Source organism: Dicentrarchus labrax, unplaced genomic scaffold (assembly GCF_905237075.1).
Source record: "Dicentrarchus labrax unplaced genomic scaffold, dlabrax2021, whole genome shotgun sequence".
Lineage (NCBI taxonomy): Eukaryota > Metazoa > Chordata > Actinopteri > Moronidae > Dicentrarchus > Dicentrarchus labrax.
This window is the reverse complement of record NW_026136718.1, coordinates 8,255,183-8,278,312: the sequence shown is the minus strand read 5'-3', so window position 1 is coordinate 8,278,312 and position 23,130 is coordinate 8,255,183. Positions and strand designations below refer to the sequence as shown.

At 40.9% G+C, this 23,130-nt stretch overlaps 1 protein-coding gene across 1 annotated transcript in view; it reads right to left on the bottom strand.

The window, feature by feature from the left end:
- The window catches only part of cachd1 (cache domain containing 1), an 86,807-nt gene that overhangs the window by 15,954 nt on the left and 47,723 nt on the right, over positions 1 to 23,130 (bottom strand). Inside the window, exons 4-16 of the mRNA XM_051376158.1 lie at positions 22,287 to 22,393; positions 15,344 to 15,470; positions 13,549 to 13,693; positions 13,195 to 13,411; positions 12,806 to 12,955; positions 9,636 to 9,920; positions 8,901 to 9,050; positions 5,387 to 5,510; positions 5,062 to 5,179; positions 3,315 to 3,483; positions 3,017 to 3,159; positions 1,960 to 2,141; positions 904 to 1,014 (exon numbers count right to left, since the gene is read on the bottom strand). Coding sequence (XP_051232118.1) covers positions 904 to 1,014; positions 1,960 to 2,141; positions 3,017 to 3,159; positions 3,315 to 3,483; positions 5,062 to 5,179; positions 5,387 to 5,510; positions 8,901 to 9,050; positions 9,636 to 9,920; positions 12,806 to 12,955; positions 13,195 to 13,411; positions 13,549 to 13,693; positions 15,344 to 15,470; positions 22,287 to 22,393 — 2,028 coding nt within the window. The remainder of the gene's footprint in view (positions 1 to 903; positions 1,015 to 1,959; positions 2,142 to 3,016; positions 3,160 to 3,314; positions 3,484 to 5,061; positions 5,180 to 5,386; positions 5,511 to 8,900; positions 9,051 to 9,635; positions 9,921 to 12,805; positions 12,956 to 13,194; positions 13,412 to 13,548; positions 13,694 to 15,343; positions 15,471 to 22,286; positions 22,394 to 23,130) is intronic.

Sequence of the window (23,130 nt, the reverse complement as noted above, 5' to 3'; positions counted from 1 at the left end):
AGGTGGTTGGAATACAGTGGCTTGCTCAAGAGGGCTCTCTTTGGAAGAGCAGATAGTTGAAGATAACTGTGACTGAACCCAGATCATTTGGTTGAGGGATACTCTGTTACTCGCTACTCAGCCCTGAAGCAACAAAAACAGTCAATGGTCTCCTTTCGCCTCCTTTAGCCTCCTTTAGATTATCTCCGGTCTTCAGACACAATGTGCTCTGCTGAAATGACTTCTGGGCTGAGAGCCTAACAGCCCACAATGGTGTCTCAGCTCATAACAACAAGGAATCTGTTAATGAGCAGTCTCTAATATGGAGAGCCAAGGTATACATTCACACAAATTTGTCAATCTTGCACATCTAGCAGATACAGAGCGGCATTAGAATTTAAGAGTACCAATAGCTAAATGCTCCACTGTGTTCACTAGGTAGTTACTAACTTTGCCTGCCAACAACACCACTAAAAGAGTTGAACCAAAACAGTAAAGTTGTGGGTCAGGTAGCTATCGCAAACAGTGAACAGTGAGTTGAAACTCAAATACAGGATTGGTCCTAAGATTATCCTGAATCAGTTGCTTTAGAAGACATCATCCTTACACGACCTGTGTAAGTGGAACCAGAACACAATTGGGAGGTTTTGGTGCGTTTACTTCCTGTTTTACTTTTCTGATAAAAACCACTGAAATGCAAATAGGCTACATGCTAAAACTGTGCGTACAAAAAGTAAAGTAGCACAAATAGAGAAGAGTCAGAAGTGACTCAATGGTGACAGTCAAGGGTGAGTTTTATTCCTCATGACTTTAACCTTTCATTTGTAAGAGGGAGATCATGCGTTTTCTTCTTTGAAAAGGTATATTGTCTCACTTTAAATACTTTCATTAAGCACACACTTATTCAGCATAACACTTTCTTACCTGGAAGCATGGATGGTGTGACTGATGGTGACAACGTAGCCCGCCCCACCCACATCCAGGTATGGTCCTGTGAAGGTGATGAGGCCAGGGTTGGCCACAGCATGCTGGTACCTACACAACACGTCACAAAGGTAGAGGGTTATTTCATTAATGTGACTATTTACATTATTTCCTGGCTAGTAAATTAAATGAGATATCATTTAAGATGCTTTTGCAGCTCATTATGGAAACTGGAGAATGAGAACTCTTTTTGTGGGGAACACAGAAAATTGCAGGAGCATTTAACATGTAAAACAACTGTGGATTACTTGCATTACAACTGCATTACTTTACTTTGGAAAAAGGTATTGTGTGGATTCACTGAATATGACAGGATTTTTTTACTCTCACTTTTACTTGATCAATAGTTATTTTGACTAGGTTTTATGTTCAGAAAATAAAATTGAAATGCAAGAAGTTAGTCAGTCTTTTCTGATCAGCTTATACTGTATATGTCAAACAGTACATTTCACTTATAGCTGAATGTACAAACAAAAAACTGTTCTATTGTTAATTACCCTTACTCTAAATATATATTTGTTTCAATAAAGTAGTAAAAAAAAAAAAGGTTGAAACTGCAAACGCTGCAAAAAAAAGAGTAAAAAAAGTGGAACTATAAATGTAATATTTGAATTGTTATCACAGAAAAGCCTGATAGTGCTCTACACAGTGTGCATCCTAACAATCAGCATCAATCAAAACCCAAAAACTTAAAACTTTTTCTTTTTTAATTACTTAGATTTCTAAATAAAAAGACAGGAAAAAATGTTTTTGCATTACATTCTACTGGCTATTTGATTCATTACAATTCAACAGTTTGAATAGAAAATCTTCACTTAATTCAACTCAGTAATGGCTGGTGGCCATTTTAAGCACAAACATGTGCCTCCAGTTTGCACACATACTCATTCCCTTTAACTCCTACCTACCCAACACTATCCCCTACCTCCTTTTGCTCCCCTAAAACACACTCTTCACTCCTGTCTCCCCCTTCACACCCTCCAAAGTAAGCCTCACCATTGTCTGCGGGTCGGGTCGAAGGCTTTGTCCATCAGTGATCCTGGGTAAATCCGGAGCACCCCACTAGGCGTTGCTATGTAACGGCGCACAATGTAGCAGTTGAGGCTACTCATTTCCATTAGTGTCATCCACTCATCCGTGACGTGACTGGTCGCCATAACCTCGTTCCTGACAGAGGACTGCAGAGGGGAAAGGATGAAGGGATGTGGGGGGGGGGGGGAGGAGGGGGTGAGGGTGAAAAGAAGAGTGAAAGGGGACAGAGAAGGAAGGTGGAGGTAAACAAGGAGGGGAAAAAGAAAGTTGAGAAAGGAGAAGAATCTTAATCTACGGTTGGCCTGAAATGTAAGTTGGCTGAATCTTTTGGCAAAGGTTGCTTTCAGTCTAACCATAAACAAAATACACCTGTGAATACAAAAACATCTAAAGTTGAAATTATTCTACTGTACTGCTGCTAAGGAAAGTTATAAATAGATCAATTGTGAAAGTATTATCAAGAAATCCCAAACAGAAAGGCTCAGAAGACAAGTATTCAGGGATAAATGGGACTCAATTAGTCCTAAAGCCCTGAAAAACACCCTGAAAAATTCACATCTCAGCAGCATTTTCAGAGAAGCTTCTAAGTTTGAAAGGGGTGATGAGGTCACTGGAGGGGGGCCTTTAAGACTAGCCTGGGAATCAGAGCTGGGACTGGGGCTTAGAGTTCAAACTCTAACCCCCTCTTCCCCCCAGGACAGGAATGCACACAGACTGCCAAAACCACGTGGGGGTTTGTCCCCTTCTTAAAGATGCAGAGCTTAATTTAAAATGTGTGAATTTTAGCTGTAATGTGAGCAGCGTGAAAAAAGTTAGAGATATTGTAAGAACTAGAATTCAAATTACATTTACAACATTTCTACACACTTTAACTATCTTGTGACCCACTGAAATATGAATATTTGTGTAAATGTCTGTAAGCTACGTGTCATGCGTTTTTGTCAGGTAAACGACATTAACCCTGTGTGCCTCCAGGCTGGACTTAGCCGTGAGTGGAAACTGTGTTCCCATGTTTGTGTACCTTGAGGCCTGGGTTGGCTATGAGCCTGGTGTTATCACTCAGGTAGGCGGTGTAGTGCTCCACCATGCGCTTTGTTTCTGGCTGACTGAGGTGCTCATAGGGAGAGGAGAAACTACCAGCTGCCAACATCACTGTGGGGGACTCTGGGAAAGAGACAGAAAGGGAAAAAGCGGACAGTCAGAGATGCTTATCAATGTTTTAGAGCTGACTATGGGTAAAAAATAAAGTTTGCAGACTCATTTATTACTCCAAGTTATCATATATTAGTCCAGTGCTGTGGATTTGGTGCCTTTCTTACCAACTGTGGCAAGCTGTTTGAAGTGCAAACAGGAGCTGGGCTGACCCAGCAGGTCTAAACGGTGGTACAGTAGCTTGGAGCTGGGAGCGGTGTTCAGGTTCTTCAGGTGCTTCACTGGGATCTCCGGCTGCACATACACGATGCACAGGATGAATGATGTGTCCTGGACCTAGGAGACATGACAGGAGTGGAGGATAAGGTTGATTATATTCTATATTTTTGTTACTGTCAATGTATCATATAAACATATCATATAAAAATGAAAATGGAAAATGTCTTACAGATATATTTGGATTTTGGGGTTAACTACTGTACTGTTTTTGGCAGGTGATCCCTTCTAATGAACAGATTTACCTTAAGGGACCAGTGTGAGCATGTGAATAAAATACTAGTTGATGTAATTTATGCACTCCTGTACAAGATACTTTGTATAAACCAAAAGTCTTTCCCCATCCCTATCAGCTCTCTTTTTCAGTGTTTACCGTCAGCCATCACAGCCAGTGGTTTATGGGCCACAGGCGTCTTCCAGAGAAGATAAACATGTCCAGCTCAACAGCTGCTTTCACACCACTGATTCTAAATGAACCATGGAGGGCTAGTCTGGTCCCAAATTCTGAGGCTTTACTGTTAAATCATGCAAAGTGCCAAACAAACAGTTTTTAGAAAGACCCAGGTGCTTCTGATAACGTGTGTGGTGATATACAGAGGGAGCCCCTGGACACTATTTGTCCTGTAAAATGACAGAATGGTGTGGGAACCAAAAGAATCTTCTCGATTTTTCTTTCTAGGTCAATTTACCAGTTTTCTGGCTCTAGAGAGTTCATTTTAAAAAACAGACAGCTGCCAAATTCATGGGAAAGGTGACGTGTTTGAACTCTAGCGTCTGTGTGAAAAAAACCAAATGTCAAAAGCCTTTAAAAAAGGCAAAAAGTGAAATGCCTGAATTAAGTGTGATATTTTTACTGCTGCCAAAAATCTAAATGTCAAAAAGCAAAAAGACTCAATATGGCGTGATGTTATTGCTGTTCTGTTGCCATTTGTTCCTAAAACACAACACTTCTGGGCCTGAGAGGAAAAGCAGATTCGAGGGACAGACAGTTTCAGGGTGTGTGAGCACTTCGGTTTTTATTACAACGGCTAATTTAAGGTGGCGGAGGTTTGCAGGAGACATAAAGACTGGGAGCATAAATCTCTATACTGCTTTTAGACAGCAGTACAGTAATGATAAAGAGCTATAGACAGAAATGGAAAAGAGACAGAGAAAGTGCACGAGGTAGTAATTCTTCAACCACGACAATGGCTCATTGGCTCACAGCCAAAGATCATCATTTGTCTCGGCTGTGACTCTGCAAGTGCTTATTGTGCTTCAAATATATGATCCTTTTGCTCGCATTAACTCCTGACAACTTGCAATTCAAACGAGGAGAAAAACAAGTAATTTCCAATCTCACATGTGTTCATTTTCAATTATTCTCTAACAATAAAATATTGCATCCTGTTGCATCATTTATTTAAACCCTCAGAAATAATCATTCAACAGAAATTATTTGAAAAATGTGATGCTACAGGTCTTTATAAGGACTTTAAGGATGCAAGTAAGACTTAATGTGCCTTATTTGTGGGTGTCTATGTGAGTAAAATAGTGAGCAGTGATTTCACTATTCAATCTAGGCTGAGTGCTGGCCAGTAAAGTTAAAAGTCAGCAGTGAACACATGTCAGATGTGGACGTTCTGTACGTACACCTACCAGTTTCCAGGCATAGCTGACGTTGTATGCGTCTTTGCTGTTGTCTCTGAGTCGGTTGGCGTGCCAGGACAGAGAGGAGTTGACCGGCACAGCAATGATCTGACTGCCCAGAGGGAGGCTGCAATAAATACACACCATTAAACCACACAAAATACACATACAATATGCTGTGTGTGTCTCTGTGTGTGTCTGTGTGTGTGTGTGTGTGTGTGTGTGTGTGTGTGTGTGTGTGTGTGTGTGTGTGTGTGTGTGTGTGTGTGTGTGTGTGTTCTGGATTTAAATGGTCAGTTTTAAAACTGTTTTCTTAATCTTCATCCTTTCTTACCCGAGGATGTTCTGTCGGACAGCAGGGAATCCTGGGATATTCTCGTAGTGAATGATGTCAGTGTGCAGGGGAGGCTCTGTCATCAGGTAGGGCCGTGTCAGGGATGGATGCATCAGGGTGTAACCTGGGAAATCAAACAATAAGTTGACAAGCAAGATCATTAGTAGTTAGTACAACAACAACTTACACAGACCAAGTAAGAAAAAACTGCATCTGCATGTAACATCAAAACAACTACTGTGTCTTTATTATGGACCAGCAGAGCAACTGGTGGTCACTGTCAAACAAGGCACAATAAAGTTATATTGCACAATTACTCATTCTATCATTATTCATCTACTTTCCACCAATTAAAGTACAAATCATAGTCATTTAAATTAGCATTTTATACAGGTCAAGTGACAAGGCTCAATTCCAGGAGTATTATTCCCCAATAACTAAAAATGTCTTTTTCCACATAATAACATAACAATATTTTATTTTATTTTATTTTATTTTGTTGACCAATTCTGGAAGCTCCAAAGACAGTCAAACAAAAAGACTAGCCATGGTACTGCGCCTCCTTATCAACTAGTTTAGCGAAAAAAAAAAAAAAAAGTCTTAGAATAAAGGAAATAAATTACATTTCAAATTAAGAAATCATAATCAAATCATAAACCTCCTGCCTGTCTTTTGGAGTGTAGAATTACTAACACCAGATACATCTAAAAGGTTTATACTTGTACCCTCTCCAAAACACATCTGAGGATGGTAGATGGATACATACACACAAAGACATTTACTTTACTTTTTTTACTTTAATCTAATAATATAAGGCTGTTGATGCTACAAAGTGAAAGCTGCTCTAATGCTGCTCTCAATCCAGATTCCACTGAGATGGACAACAACATCTAACCTTTAAACGTTTCTAAAGAAGCTCGGTATCAAATAGTACTCTGGTGGTGCTGAGGAGTGTAGGTCTGTGATAAATGGCTCTTAACAGCACCAGTAATCATGTTGGGAGAGACAAAAAGCCCTCAAGATACTGGATTGAAAGTCCATCTGTTCTGAAAGAAGTAAACAAACATGTGTTTTTTTACACAGTTCTAATGCACTGTGTAGCAGCAGGTGTGGTCTCTCACACGCTTTATGGATAATCCATCTGCTGTATTAGACAAAGCATCTCTGTCCTCATACAGAAAACTACAGTGCACATGGAGAGGACCAGAACATTGATAGAAATTACACATAAATCTATACATAATCCCATTCAGGTACCAAACATAGTGTACTTAATAGTAATACTTTGCTACTTTACTTCAGTCGGTTTATCAGGTATCTGTACTTTACTTGAGTATTTATATTTTTGACATTCTTCTGAACATTTTACTTTTACCCCATACATTTTAACTCAAATATCTGCACATTTTACTCCTTACATTTTCAAAATGGGCTTGTTACTTAATTTTTTATGATTTTGAGTGGAATTATTGATGATATTAATATTATTTTGCAACATTTCACACCTTCCAAACAGTAAGACTGGTGCATATCATGCCTGATGACAGACGTAACATGACAAAAACAATGAACAAGACATAACAAGATGAAGCAGACAAGAAAGGGAGACTTGACCCTATTTGAAGTTTCAGTTAGCTTTGCACAGAAACAGCTGGTGGAAATGTCTTTCAGAGAGTACTTTTTACTTTTACTTGAGTAAAGAAGTTAAATGGGTACTTCTACTTTCTATTTTGTTTATACACTTCTACTTGAGTTAAGAACGTGTGTACTTTTGCCACCTCTTTTTGAGGCTTGCTTCTTTCTGATCAACACATGGACTCAAAACGTTAATAGACAAATGCCTCCCACACCAAAATTTTTCCAATTTACTCATCTGCTATTTTTAGTTCCTGGTCCGGAGGCCTCTTGTCAGTGGTGTATTTACCTAATCATATTTACCTACACTCTAATTGGCAGCAGATGATTTGAATGCCAACTAATAACTTTAATGGGCCTCATTTGTCTATGTTTACCGACTTGCTGCACTAATAAGCATGGTGCAGTAATAAGCTATAATTTGATGGCATATTTGTTACAATAACAAACATTTAAAGGGAAAAAAGGAGACTTATTGAATGGCACCGCAGAGGAGCAAAACTCACACAGCTGCAAAAATTCACTTGCAATAATTAGGTTTAATAGTGGAAGATTCTGATGCTGAACACTTATTCAAACCCTCCAGGTGAGTAAACGTCCATGTTTTCGGTTTTGCTCCTCTATACTTCACTTCCCCTCCCTCCTAAATATTTCCCCACTCTACACGTCATGAAACCTTTCATTTCAACCTCATCTTGTTCCAACTTGTTTTAATCATCCCTTCCTCTTGCCTCATATTAGCATGGCACTGCCTCCAAGTCCCCAGAACAATACACATATCAAGTCTGGTTACTGTGGTGATTGTTGCCAGTCATGTTAGCTATACCCGGCCTTCCTGCCGTCTACGTTTCAACTTTAATTTAATTTTCCCTTTAGGCATGGCAAGTATTCAGTTTTAGTTTGGGTTATTTATAGTGTTTTCCCTGATCTCCTCTGTGTTGGGACTTGGGTGATATCACGAATACAGAGAGCTTGTAGAAGAGATACAGGTCTGAACAACAGCTGGCTTCACCTACAAATATAGGTGTGTTACCTGTAACTGCAATACAGTTTCAATTTTAACAGATAGTTTTTCATTTTTAGTTTTCAATTACTATCTTATTAGCTTGGCAGGAGCGGGACAAACCCCATCCATTAATGTCACTGCTCTCCAGGCCTACAGAGCACAGTTTACCTGCTGTGCAGCACCAGTGGTTTAGTCAAGACCCCCTCAGCTGTGGCCAAAACAAACCAAGACCGGACATGAGCACTACCGCCCTGCACTGTGGCAAAACACTGAGGCATGGCTCAACGGAGAATGAGATGCCAAAGAAGTGCCAGTGCTAGCAAGAAGATGTCAATTAAGTCTAATAAGGCATAATGGCTCTGGAGGAAGTTGAGACAGACAAAATAAGGAGTAATTCCACTTGTATGTGAAACAAGAACACCAAAATACACTTTTCTTCCAACCATTTGGGGTGTTTCTCTAAGGCCGTGACTAATAAAGATTGATACCCTGAACACGCACAGGAATGTTTTGTAGACCACTGGAGTCTGACGGACCTGTAGGTCGTAGCACGATCTTTCCTGATTGTTGCTTGTTTTGTTTCTGGCTTAGAAATCTAAGCAACAGGCAATGAGTGACTGATTTGATCTGCTATGTTTGTTGTATTACCCTGTAGACCTGTTATTACTGCACATGGAGAAACCTTTATTTGGAGAACAGGCTGTCATGACTCAAAGCCTTATTTGGTTGTACACCTACTTTACAAACACTGCTGTTCATGTGGCTGACCACAAGTTGAAAAAGACACAGTTCCTGCACGGTGTGTGGGAGAGTCAGGAGCCCACCAAGAATGTTACTGATCACTACCACCTTGCCTGTCTCTATGTGACTGACCTTTGTTGTCAATGAGGAATGTGTATGAAGCCAGTGAGTCTTGGTAGTAGGTGACATCCTCTAAGATGTACGCCAGGTTCACATCGACCCCGACCACGCCCAAGAGCAGGTTACCAAAATAACACGGCCGGCTCACCGTCATAATAAAACCTGGAGAAAGAAGAACAAGGATCCAAGTTAAGTTCATGCAACATCTCAGCTCAGTTTAAGTTTGATACACAAAGTTATCCTTTTGCCTTCAGTAGAAGTGTTTACTTGCCGAGAGTTAGATTAGAAAACCAATATACTTCACATGTCTGTACAATAAATATGAACCAAGAGCCACCAAGCAATTAGCTTCGCTGAGCTTACCTTCAAAGCTCATGAATTAACACGTTATGTCTCTTTTAATCTACCCTGGCAAGTCACTGGCCCAGGGGGAAAAAAAAATGTCTGCATGAAACTCCCTGTAAACCTGCAACTTGTTTTTACTACTAGCTGCTGCCTGTTTCCATTCTATTCTTGATGCTAAGCTAAGCTAACACCTTGCTGGTTCTAGCTTTGTATGAGGATCACAGATATGAGAGTGGTATCAATCTCTGGTCTCATCGAACTCTTGGCAAGAAAGCAAATTAGTGTATTTTCTAAAATGTTGAACTATTCCTTCAAATTTTATATAACTGAAATTCATATCACTTGTTCTGGATGAGAATCTTTGCTATCTGGCCAAAAGTTGAAATGTTATTCAATATTCACCATCTCCCATGGGGTCAGAGTAAGGCAGGCTGAAGCGGGCCAGGTCAATCATGCGATTGGGCAGATTGATGTAGAAGCGGCCCACTGTTGTCTCCAGGTTGCTCAGCTGGTTTAGTACCATCATGCTTCCCTTCACCACCGGCATCATGGAAGAGCCTGCTGCTCCAGACGAGGACACCACAGAGGAGCGGTCCCGGTCCGACATTCGGTCGACACCGTATTTCACCGAATTCTGCTCTGCAAGATCCCTCAAGAAGGCCAGCTCCTTCAGGCCCGTTACTCCCTCTGAAGGAATGAGATAAACAATGAGTTTAGGATAGGGAGAGTGAGTCGATGACGGAATTTGTTTGATTTAATCAAGCAGGGATAATAAGAACAAATCCGTAACTGACGGCATGGCTAAAGGCCTATTGAAGAGAGTAATTGTGCAAATGAAAAGAGGAGGGAGTGGTTGAAAGGAGGTAAAAAGAGTAAAGAGCTCTTCACTAAAGAGCGCATGACTCGTATTATAAAAAGGCAACCCACTGCTCTCTGTAAAAAACAATTCCTTCAAGGAGCTGGAAAAAAGAAATCACACTCCCGCCACCAAACAGGCGCTGAATTCATCAAGAATTTTTTTAATGAGAGATGTATTTAACCTAATGCAGTTCACGTGTTAAAGCAGCAAGAGGCTTGCATTAAACTGGATCATTAATCAAAGTGCATACTATACATCGCCGCATGGATTTCACAACTTCTTTGGCATCAGCATCAGAGATATTTCATACATGCAGGCCCTGACTTGTGATCCTGCGTCACAATCTCTATAAGCTTTATTCGTACAATCCCATGCATCTGCCAAACACAATTGTCGTCTACGAAGCTCAGAGATCATAACATGAATAAATCCCTCATCGCTTTAAAGAAAATATGTGACTGAGACATTAATGCACAGTTCAGACTCTATCTTTCCAATCCTCATAAGGTCATTTAGGGGAGAATGGATAACCATGGCTGTGCAGCTGTCACCTGGAACATTTGGCATCCCACAACCTAGTGGGAAGGATAGAGCGCAGAATCTCTGCCAGTATCCAATCACTGACTGGATTACAGCAGAATCCCTTTTTAATGCCAAGGCTCTGCTCTGCTGATCATCACGCTGGGCGACTGACGGAAGGTAATGTCGCCATGGGTGGCAATGTCAAACGAACACAAAGGAGAAAATTTGCTGACAGCACAGGTTTCTGTTCACTTTAATTTGGGAGGGAGTATCCATTCCCACTCTGTTATTTCTAGGATACGCATGATAATCCTGGAAAATCTACCTCTTCAATAAATTCCATGTGTTTTATTGTAAGCAAACACAATTATGTTTACATTTATTATTTCTCAATAAAATGATGTATATATTTGAGGCCTAACAAACATGAGAAGATATGCAAAGGTGATTTTTTTTTAATATTTTGAAAACCAGATCATTTGCCAGCAGGTCACAAGGAATCAAAATAACCTTCCCAAAAAAGCTGAGTAAAAGATATTATACTGTCGGCTAGTTTTTGTGCTAATTATGCCTTTCACAGCTTGTCTGTGCTGCCTTTTCCTCATCACTCCTTACTACAGTAGGTCATCAGTATGTGCTGTAATCTGTCCATCATCACCCACTTACTCAATCTATGTGCGCTGTGTTCCTACTACTGGTGCAACTACCTAGCTAAGATCAATAAAAACAACAACTGAGAGTTACTTCAGAGGAGGAGGAGGAGAGGTACGGGAGATAAAGGTCTTAAAAGTGTGTGTAATATCTCAAAGTTCTACTCAGAGCCTAAGCTTTCAGTCCCCCCCCCATCAGTAGTCCACCAAAAAGGTTTTTCAAATTCCTAACTGAATCAACAGCCCAAAATGGAAAAACCAAAAACTAGCTCTAGATATGGCCATTCATGTTTGTGGCGTGTTTCGCAAAACCTAATATCTTTCTGTGATGAACTGTTTCAAACAATTCCAGTATTTTAGAGATTTGATTGATCAAAAAACAAACAAAAAAACAAAAGAAAAAAGCTATATTCAGGTAATAATCAACACGGGAGGGTAGAAGCCATAGTCCATAAACCTAGCTGACAGTCTGGCAGTTTATTTAGGCTACCATACCTGGTTTTGGTGAGGGAGATGGGCATCTCATCAACATACACACACATGCGCACGCACACACACACACACACACACACACACACACACACACACACACAACTGTGCAATATACTGCCAAGAGACTGCTGATCTCCTTGAACAATCAGCACTTCACATTTGGCAGGGGATGCAGGGAATAAGACACACACACCCACAGTGGGCCTTTCAGCTGTGTGCAACAGCGTCAGCAACAAAACAAATGTTTTTTTGGATATGCAATGCTAATAAACTCTGAGGACGATAGATTTCTGCATCCTTTTCATCATGGAGCTCTTTAAACAGCCAAGGTCCTCTGTCAGTCACACACAGAGTGAGCAGTACGCCCTTTGAAGTCTCACTCTCTCCTCTCTTAGATGTACCTCATTTCCATTCTCAGATGCAAAAACGATTTGTATTAATGGTGGACTAATGCATGCGCAGCAGAGGTGAGTGTATGTGTGTGTGTTGCGGATGGGAGGTGGGAATTAGAGGAGGCAGATGGATGGACAAGGACAATAAAAGAGGAAGAGGAAGCATACACACCAACACACACACATACAGAAAAAAAGCCTTTGAGGTTTCCAAGCACCTCTCTAACCTTCAGTCTTCTCTTGAGCACATTGTACCCAAGAACACAGAGAAAATTTATCTAACACAGAAACAGGTCTAAGCAGAGCCAAAAATGAATGAAGCTCTAAATATGTGCAAGAAAATGATTAATAAATCAACATTTATGTGGGGAACATGCAATTAAAAGACAGCAAAAAATTGTGTGTTCAACAGTCTTTTTTGTGCTTTGTTATTAAAAAACATGATTTTTTTTTAGCTGGGCTGCTGGTCTAAATACCAAAAGAAATGTACAACAATTTAAAAATGCTGTCAAAACTAGTGCTATTATAGTAAAAGGAGCGTAGAGTTTTGCAGGAGAATTGGTTTATTTGTGGGGATACAAAATCCAGGTGAAAATAGGTTAAAAACCACAAATTTTCATTTACAAAAAGGTACAGTCTGAAATATGAGAGACCTACCATTCATGAGAGCGTAGGTGAGGATCATGACTGAGTTGTTCAGGTGTCGGTTCTCCTCTCTGACCACGCTGAGGGTCGCTCTCTTCTCTTGCTCAGACGACTCTCGAGATGTGATACCAGACGACAGGTAGATGATCACCATGTCTGTGGCTGATAGAAGATAGTAACAAAAGGTAAATACAAATACTCAAACAACGCATATATCAATCAATATTAAATAAAATGACAAAAGAGAATTGATTATGTTGTAAAAGGCAAAATATGCCTATAAAAAAATGTGCCAGAGCTGGAATTGATCACAAAGGCAGTACACACACACACACACACACACACACACACACACACACACACAACTGTGTACATCACCACAATTTCACAATATTTCTTACTGGTGCTCTGTTTGCAGAGACTGCTGGTGTTTCGGAGCAGCTGGAAGGCCTTCTGGAAGCCCGCTGCGTGCTGTGTGGCTAAATCAGAGGCCTTGATGTTGGAGATAAAGGTGCTCATCTTCCTCTTGGTCTCACTCGTGGCTGGAGAGAGCAGACTCTTATAGCACTGGTCCAGAGAACAGGAGCGAACCGTCTCTGCCACTGACAGAATGGAGATCTGGAGAGGAGTGATAAGGAGATTCAATAAAAAATATATAGTTGGAGTAACAGTGTGCCTTTTTTTGACTGTCCAAAGCATTAAAGCCCATTTGGTGCTCTGTAAACTTCCAATGGGGTCTATTCCAATTCACTAACCTTGTCATGTTCATCTATGGCGTTGAGGATGACCAGTGCTGAGTCCCTGGCGATCTGAAGCTGGGTGTCGGTTACAGACGCTCCGTGGTCCACCATCACCACGATGTGTTTAGACTGGGGACGAACCGCAGACACATACACTGGCCTGCAGGAACACACACAAACATGCACGTAGAGATCAGACACTCGATTACACAGTAATATAACCAAAGATAATATGAACACATACTGTAACAGCATGTGTACAGTGAAAATAAAATGTCCTGGGAAACATCAGAAACATGTGATGTAGTTTTCTATGAGCTGGAGTAAATGTTTATTGAAAGCAGCAACGTGACTCTGCAATGGTCTCCCGCATCTGCTAACTAAACATTATGTCTTTGTCTTTCACCCTTTCCTCCTCCTCCTCCTCCTCCTCCTCCTCGTCCTCCTCGTCTTTATTGGGTGGCTTTTGTCAGAGTTTCCTTTTTTTGTCCAGTCTGCATTAAGCAAAAGGTTTTCCTCAGAGGTCCCCTTTCCTTTACTGTTATTCTATAACACTGTCATTGCTGACTAATTTATGCAAAATCATGTGTGTTTTTCAGTTTATGGTTATGTGTTCTTGAATTGTCAAAAAAAAAAGAGCTTTTTAGGCCTCATGTAGTCCATAGTGACACAAAAAAACTAAAGAAATATAATTAACTTCCTGCTTCAATATGAAAATGTACCCCTCAGAGAAATGATCCATTTACAAAAAGCAGACGTTGTGCTCACTGTCAGCCTGCTGTTTACCTAATAGTAGGTCTAAAATATTTGGTGTGTGTGTTAATGCAGTCATGTTCAAACATGGGTCCTTAAGTGGGCTGTAGGGGGTCCTCAGCAAAAGGAGGAATAGAATATTTTTTGCTTGTATCACATTTTCTGGAAGTTGAAATGACAAGGAAAGGGTTGTAGTGATCTTAGTTTGATCAGTGATTGACTAAAGAAGACCTTTATGAACTTGATACCTAAAAATATAAATAATACTCAAGGGGACAAAATCCTCTCAAATTCGGGGGCTGTAGACTAATGTGTACCTATTGTGGGGGTCTTTGACACGAAAACGCTGGGGAACCCCTGTGTTAATGTACGTATATTATCAGCTTGATGGGGTACGGAGGGTTGCAGAGGGTAGCGGGGGTCAGTGCCTGTATGTGTGTGGTCTGCTGGACAGGGAGACACTAACACAGGGTGGAGAAGGGGAGTGATGTACTCACAAAGCCTCATTCACACTTGAGGCAAGCCAAGAAATGTCATTTCTCTCATGGCTGCATGCCAGCTCACTGACGTGAACAGCAAGAAGAAAAAGAAAAACATCAAAAAGACGTGATTTAAAAAAAGCGAGAGAAAAGTGCAAAATGCAGCAGAGAGACAAAATAATATAGAAAGAAAAGATGCAAAAGAAAGAAAGATGTCTTTCAGCCGTGGCCACATAAAAACCCACAACACTGGAGGTGTGAAATTCCAAAAGGCTTTAATGGTACAGAGCCACATTCCTGCCAAGGGCATGTGTGGTCAGGGTGTGTGAGGGCGGCATGCCATCAACGTGCCCTCTGGGCCACCCCACAGCAACTGACAGAGAGGAGGGGTGAGGAAGAGCAGTGGGAGAGAAGGCGAGGGCAAGAGCAAGTTGATGTGGTTTAAACTTCATCCAGCCCGTTTTGGTGCTATGCAAAGTGAAGGGATATCTGTTGATAAATTGTGTGTTTGGCAGTAACTTTGAGCTCGACAGTGAAAGAAAATCAAATGTTTAACAAAAGGAAAAGTTGGTCTATACCTGCTGCGGTGCTCATAACTTCCCTTGCACTGGAACTTGTGGGCAGGGAAGACTGTGAAGATGCCCTCCTCTGAGCTGAAGTACTGCCACTTTATCCCCGGGTTGGACTTCAGGTTGTCTGCCAACACTGTAAAGGGAAGAAACAGAGAGGGAACAGCAAATATGTTACGAAAAGGGATGGATAAAAGGGGAAAAGGGAGAGAGGAGAAAGATCAAAGAAGGAAAAACAGGCAGGAGGGAAGAAAGAGGGGGTAAAGCATAGGAGTACAGTACAGAGAACCACAGTCTCCTCCAGCAGGGAGACCTTTTAAGTTCAAGGGGTTAACTGTGATTCCTGTGTGAATCAGGGTGGGTGAGAGAAACAACTCGCATGACCAAGATCAGTCCAAAACACACTCCATGTGTTCACATATCGTGCTGTTCATGCTCAACATTATAGTTTCTACCCAAAGCAAATAAGGAAAAACCAAAGGAATACACTTGAATTCTGTTATTTGTCTGTCCACTTCAGTATGAAACTGCACATATTTCCAATAAAAGGGTGTCGGTTAGGTAAGACTTCCTTGAAGGTTGGTCTTGTGCTTAAACAACATTGAAAGGTCCTTTATGATGGAGGATCAGAATGATTTCTGGATCAAGCGAAGAGCAATCAGTTAATGGAACTGTATACAATTGTGTTGCCTCTAAAATCTGGTTCCCTTTCTGTCTGAACACACAGTGAGAAATAATGTAAGAATTGACTGTAAAGGATAACTTAACACGTTATGTGAAACGAACGTCTGCTACTTAAATCATGTTTGTGAGCTGCTGCACACAAACTTTCGTAACTTGTCTACAGTGGTTGCCAGCAAGCTACAGAAATTGATTTGAATTACTTATTCATCAATCTCTACATGAAGTCGGTCCTAAGTACACATTGGATATGCTTGAGTTATACAACCCTGCAAGACCTCTTAGATCTCTTGGCAGTGGCTTGCTAGTGGTGCCAAAGGTAAAATCTAAACAAGGTGAAGCAGCTTTTAGTCATTAAGCAGCACAGCGCTGGAACCAACTGCCTGATGGTCTGAACACCACAACCGTTACAGTTTTAAAATCCAGACTGAAAACTCTGTTATTCTTCAGCACATTTACTGAAATGATAAGTTATTGTGCTTTTAATATTTTCTATATCTTACGTGTGCTGTTTTTAACTTTGAACTGGGTTGTTTTATCTTTGAGCTGTCTTGTTTTTAACCACACTGCAGCACCTTGAATCTACCTTTGTATATGAAACATGCTCATAAATAAACTACCTTGCCATGCCTTACTTTCCCACTGATAAACATCAGTGCATTGTTTTCTGTTAATTGCCTTTTACCACCTAATTCAGATCTATGCAAACCTGCCTGTTAAGCCGTGACAATGACTTAAATACAGTGCTTTCTGACTGGACATAAAGCATACACATGTAAATGCTTCCCCCGTTCACACCTCTCACAGAATAAATTAACTCCATGAAGAAAAAGAAGTTTGAACTGTTCAACTACTGGGAAGTATACAGTATGTTTCTTTCATGTGGATACCGGATGTCGATGTCGGTGTGTGTCATAACTGTGACTGCAGGGTAAGCTGAAATAACAGCTTTAACTACAACCTCTGCAGAGACACTGAGCCTAAGTATTTGCTCAACACTAACAGGCAGAATTTTTTTTTTTTTTTTTTACTGGCTCACAGAGTCAACAATATCTTCACAGAGATCCCATCACAAAGCCGGCAACTTCCTTTCCGCTCACTGCAACACAAAACGGCCTTTCACAAAGAGATGGGGGGGCGGAGGGGGGATGGAGTTAGAGGGACACAAATAGAAACTTTGGGCCCTTTACCAGGCGAAAACAGAGACAGAGAGGGAAGAAACAGAGCGTAGCCTGCAAAGCAGGCTTTATCAACATAACATGAAACAATAAAGCAACTGTTAAATGTTTTTTTCTATCTGAGAAAATACAGATATGCAGACCAGCCACCGCAAATCCAATCACCTTAAGTCAGTATAGCAAACTATAAATATATAGATTCACATTATAGGACAAATCTTGTTAGGATGCAAATCAGATAGCAGGATGAAACAGTTCAGAAGCTCTAAAGGCTATAGAGCTAAAATAAAACAAGTTGCAATTTACATTTCTGCTTTAGGTCTTTGCTAGTAGCCACACAGGACTACACCCTGTTTTTGGCTAGAAATGAATCTCTTATATCCAGTCCAATATAATAAAAAAAAGAGGAAGTTTGGTTTGATTTAGTCTGGATTTATAATGCTTAATTTCTTACAACTAATAAATATTCATTGCGGTTTCATTAGCAGCTGTATGCTTTCACCAACTATTTTGCCATTTAGCTGAGTATTTGTTATTCTGCAGCTGGAGGTTTCCATTGACATAGGTGGGATTTCAAATATCTTGTTAATTAAGTCTATGGTCTTTGCCAGACATACTAACTGCCATTCTTGCATGTCAGCTGGGTCCAAACAGTCCCAAAATGTGGTTCTTGGCTTGTGATCACATTGAATTAATCACCTGCTAAAGAGAACCTGCTTTGACCCTTTCCAACCCTGCGGCAATATTACGAGCCAAACACAAGATCTTTTTCTACGGTAGGGGTGGAAAATTAAATGTCAAATATTCAACGAATAAGAAAATCCAAACCCAATTCAATTCATGCACTAATAGTTAAATGTGAAGTCAACCAACTGACAAACATTATAAACAGCACCAAAATGCACCTCTGGTACATGTACTTGGCAAATAACTTTTTTTGAGACACGACAGGTTGTTGCATACCCCGCTCGCCCATCATACATCATCCCTGCCCTGTCACTCCATCCATCTCTGAGGCTCATATAAACAGGAAACACTCAGTTTTGTTGACAGTGGAAGAAGGGCTCTATATACATCTGTCAGGCCACAATGCTCCACTTTGCCACTGATGTTTACATCTTCCCAGAAACAGATGGACAAGCCAAGAAATAGGACCCAAATGACACCCATTTCCTACAACCATAATTGTAATGACCTGCTTTGATACATCTGCATCTACATCCTTACATAAACACACCATATGTTCAGCAAGTATCACACGCAAGGAGCGAATGGTGCAGATATTGGGGGAAAAACAAAGAATTTACTTCATTGTCTTCATATGACCTACTTTGCTCTGTATGGTGGTGCTAAGGATTGCACAGTGGTGACTCTCTCACTGGTTCTTTCATTTTATAAAAGACAATTAAATCTACATCAATTCTATATCAGATTTGTGTTTACATCCGGATGTTTAACAGTTATGTTTACTATATTCCCCTATATTATCTACTCCGGGTAGGGAGTGAGTCCTTACCCCAAGTGAAGGAGTTCAAGTACCTCAGGGTTTTGTTCACGAGTGAGAGTAGAATGGAGCAGGAGATTGGCTGGAGAATCGGGGCAGCAGGGGCAGTATTGCCATCCCTTTATCGAACAGTTGTCACAAAAAGAGAGTTGAGCCGAAAGGCGAAGCGCTCGATCTACCAGTCGATCTTCGTTCCTACCCTCACCTATGGTCATGAGAGATGGGTCATGACCGAAAGAACAAGATCGCGGGTACAAGCGGCCAAAATGGGTTTCCTCAGGAGGGTGGCCGGCGTCTCCCTTAGGGATAGGGTGAGAAGCTCGGACATCCGTGAGGGACTCGCAGTAGAGCCGCTTCTTCTTTGCGTCGAAAGGAGCCAGCTGAGATGGTTCGGGCATCTGGTGAGGATGCCTCCAGGGCGCTTCCTGAGGGAGGTGTTCCTGGCACGTCAGGCTGGGAGGAGGCCACGGGGCAGACCGAGGACCAGGTGAAGAGATTATATCTCAACACTGGCCTGGGAACGCCTCGGGATCCCCCAGTCGGAGTTGGCCAATGTGGCCAGGGAAAGGGAAGTTTGGGGTCCTCTGCTGGACTTGCTACCCCTGCGACCAGATCCCGGGTAAGCGGATGAAGATGAGATGAGATCTTCCCCATCTCAGTTTAGCATGCTAGCTTTTATGGCGCTACATGGAAAGTGAATGGATCACCAGAGCAAAATTCATCCTGGTGAGAATATGAATGTCAAGGCAACCCATCCAATAGTTGTCTTGGGAACTTGGCATGGTAAAGTCAAGGTGAGAATGGTGGCATGGTTGAAGTTGTTGGAAAATTGGGTAAATATAAGTATGTAAATACGTGCATGCACATACAGTTTGGTTCCTGAAGCAATGCACCTTTTGGGAACCATACGAGCAAAGTGTGGGTTGAAGACAAGATGGAGGCAGAGAATATTGGAATAGTAAAATAGCAAACATGGAGGTGACATGACATCTCTACGCCAGGTAATTGGATGAAATTGCAAAGGAAGGATACAAAAGGAAAAAATGGATGGAAGAAAGAAGATGGATCAAACTAGTCATCTAATCATACAGCACTCAACCCGAGTCATCTCTCTCCTACCTGTCTTTTTACTCCCACCTGCTGGTATCACCATTGATGCCTCCCACATCCACTATCTCTCCCCTTCCTCCCCCAAAAAATAAAATGGAAGATGGGAGGAGAGACGATGGAAGGAATACAATACAGTCTTGATACAATTACTCCATTTCAATCAGCTCTCACCCCTCCTTTCTTCGCTTTCATTCATCATTCTCTCCCTCTCAATTATCCCTCACTCTCTCACCCACTCCCTCCCTCCTTCCCCTCGGTGGCTGCTTGTTTAGACTGGGCTGAGACAAATGGGAGAGAATGAATACGCTGGGAACGTGGGGGTCAAGGAGGGCTGAGTGTGAGGGACAGGGAGAGGAGAGTGGAGGTGGAGGGGTAACTTGAACTTGCCATGACTGGCTTGTAAGGAAAATAAAACCCAGCCGATGGTGACGTGTTATGAATGGCAGTCATTATGAATGGTTTGCAGAGAGAGGAGCAGGCTGGGATGACTGGAAAAAAATAGGGGGGGAAATGGGATGGGAGAAGCAGAACAAATGATGTTGGAGGTTTCCTGTAAAATAGGAAGGAAGAGAGGGGCAATTGGTGGGAACAATGGAAGAGTAGAAGGTTAACTTTATTTCAAATAAACTAGTTTGTAGTGTGCTCTGAATATGTAAGGAAATAGGGTTTCCACTCTAGAAGGTGGGACAAAAAACACTTGCAGTCCAAGAAAAGAAAAAGCAATGAATCATACCAATGGGGATAATGGCACATACTTTCAGTTAGTGTCTCCTAAAAGGCATTCATGATGTTACACTTGTACACACAAAAAGAGAGCTTAAAAGAGAAGTTCATATCCTTCTTACTTTCTCGCCTCTGAACACGTGGTGAGTCGCTGTGAACGTCCTAATGATACCACAAGCACTTAATTTGCAGCATGCTGATGTATTCAAACAGCCCTTCCCTCTTTTTGCGCCCGAAAATAATTCAATCTGCAGCTATTTTTTAAAAGCCTAGGCTAAAATTAGTTGCAATTTTGTGTTATTTTACAATATACTGTGGTAAGTAAGCTAGTCAGGTAGTTGAGGATGCTTGTGTAACCTTTTCCCCCTGAAATCCGGTTATAAGGTGACCTTTGTGCTTCCTACTATGTTATATAGCACTGTAAACAAGCTCTGCAAACCAAATTAGGTTAGGTTTAAGTATTAGATTAGAAATGTAGAAGTTTTAGTGGCTTAAATTGGAGTTTAATTAAAGCAATGATTAGCAAGGGGAAAATCAATGCCTGACAAGACTTGGGATAGGGAAACACAGTGCTCCCACTATGTTAGTGGAGTTTGAAGCTGGATTTTTATTGGACTTTTGCTGGTAAAAGTGCTTATGAAATTGATTCTTTAAGCATAAAACCGCAGTACTTGGTAAAATAAGCTACATTCTTCCAATTTGACAATTTTTGTAGAAAAATGTGGGGTATTTAAAAACTTTTCTTATGAGTAATCTTACTCATAAATCTTAGTAAACCTCTGGTAGAGATGGCTTTAATTCTTGCAATCACACAATCACAAATTCCTGGAGGGGACTGGTAGTGATTTTACAATGTGTGACTGAGACTGGAGGGAAAGTGGTACAATATTCCGGGAAATACAGCTTGTGTTACAAACACAGAAGGAACACACCGCCAACCAAGCAATGGCAGCAGAACACAAAAACCAGCAGGGGAAAGTTGGCCTTTGCCTGGTTTTCATTCAACTCCGTCCATTTTCTTCTTAATCAAATACAGGCCGACATATGTGGTATAGACACAAGTGGGTTTTACATGGTTATATTCTGCCATGTGCTCATACAATCCGGAGGCTCAATAAATGTATTGTGGGAACAGTAAGAACACCATCAAACTGTTTTCCATTGCTTGCTCTCTAGTACGACTTGCGAGGTTGCATGTATGTACCATAACAACACAAATATGCCTGGTTTTTGTGACAACTGATGCAATTTCCATTGGAGGTGAAGTGAGGACAGAAACGAAGAACGGATACTACCTGAATACAATTGCAGACAGAGTTCAAAGTCAAACAGAGTGCATTTGATCTCAGGCTATAAAAATCATTTTAAAATCAAAGAGGAGAAAAAAAAGAGAGGCCAGACAGAAAGAGAAAGTGAAGAAAGTGTGAGTGAGGAATCACAGGAAAAGACTGGAAAAACATCTCTTTAGATGTGCATAGCAAATTATTTCCATCTCAGATAAATGTCCTTTCCTTTTAACATTTCAGAAGATAAGAAGAATAGCAAAGATAATACAACTTCTTAATTAAAATCCAGTTGCCATGGCAAGTGCTATTACATTATTCAGCATTTGGTGTGTAGTCAGAATTCCAAACTTTAAATGGTGCAAAGCTTTGTGTGGGCATGTTTCATTTGTTAAACCAGGCCAGTTTGTATACTAGCAAATACTCATAACTTCATCTGGTGTGTGTGTGTGTGTTCTGTGTGTTTGACAAACCTGAGTTGAGGTCCCGTCCAGGGTTGAAAGCTCGGCTATTGACAGTGGGGGAGAGTCTGTCACAGCAGATGGTCTTGGAGACATTGGTATTGAAGTTTCCATCAAACCTAAATACAAACAAACAGGCAACATTTGAGAAATTTATAGAGCGTGTCCAGCTCATTTGTTGGTGGAGCAGCTCTGAGTTTTCTCTCAGCACTAACAGATTTACTACTCCACAGTTTTATTTCCAATAAAACACAACTCACAGGTTTGCAAATACCTCTGACTTCATGGTAACGTTCATGCTTTAACTAAAAAAAAAAAAAAAGATTGCATAAAAGGTGAAGAAATCTATGTGAAAGCATGGAGTTAATCCAATTACGTGAAACATCTGTTGAAACTAATAGACCCTGCTTGTTTCATTTGAGCTGAATTGTATCGGTGGCTATATCATCTGTTGCCCAGAGCTCATATTAAAAGTAGGAGTTATGGCAAGTGAATAATATTTTCCATGGAAAACTGCTTCAATTCTGCTTTTCTCCAAACAAAGCTAATACCCAGTTCCCTGAATACATCTGAATGTGATTGTAGAAGGGGCTGCCCGCTCAGTTTGGTGATTTAAATCATCTGTCAAAGAGCTCCAACTTGTCAGTCTCTTTGTCAAATTTTTCACATTCCCTCTGTGTCATTTTCAACGGAACATTTTACTAATATCAGAAAATGTGCAGTAAAATTACTGTTTTCCATTGAGCCATTGTTTTCCAATTTTTATGTAGGATATTAGTATGTATGTAAATATGTATTTTCATTCATTATACCATTAATATTCACACAAAGTCACTGGTAAAACAGTGAATTTGTT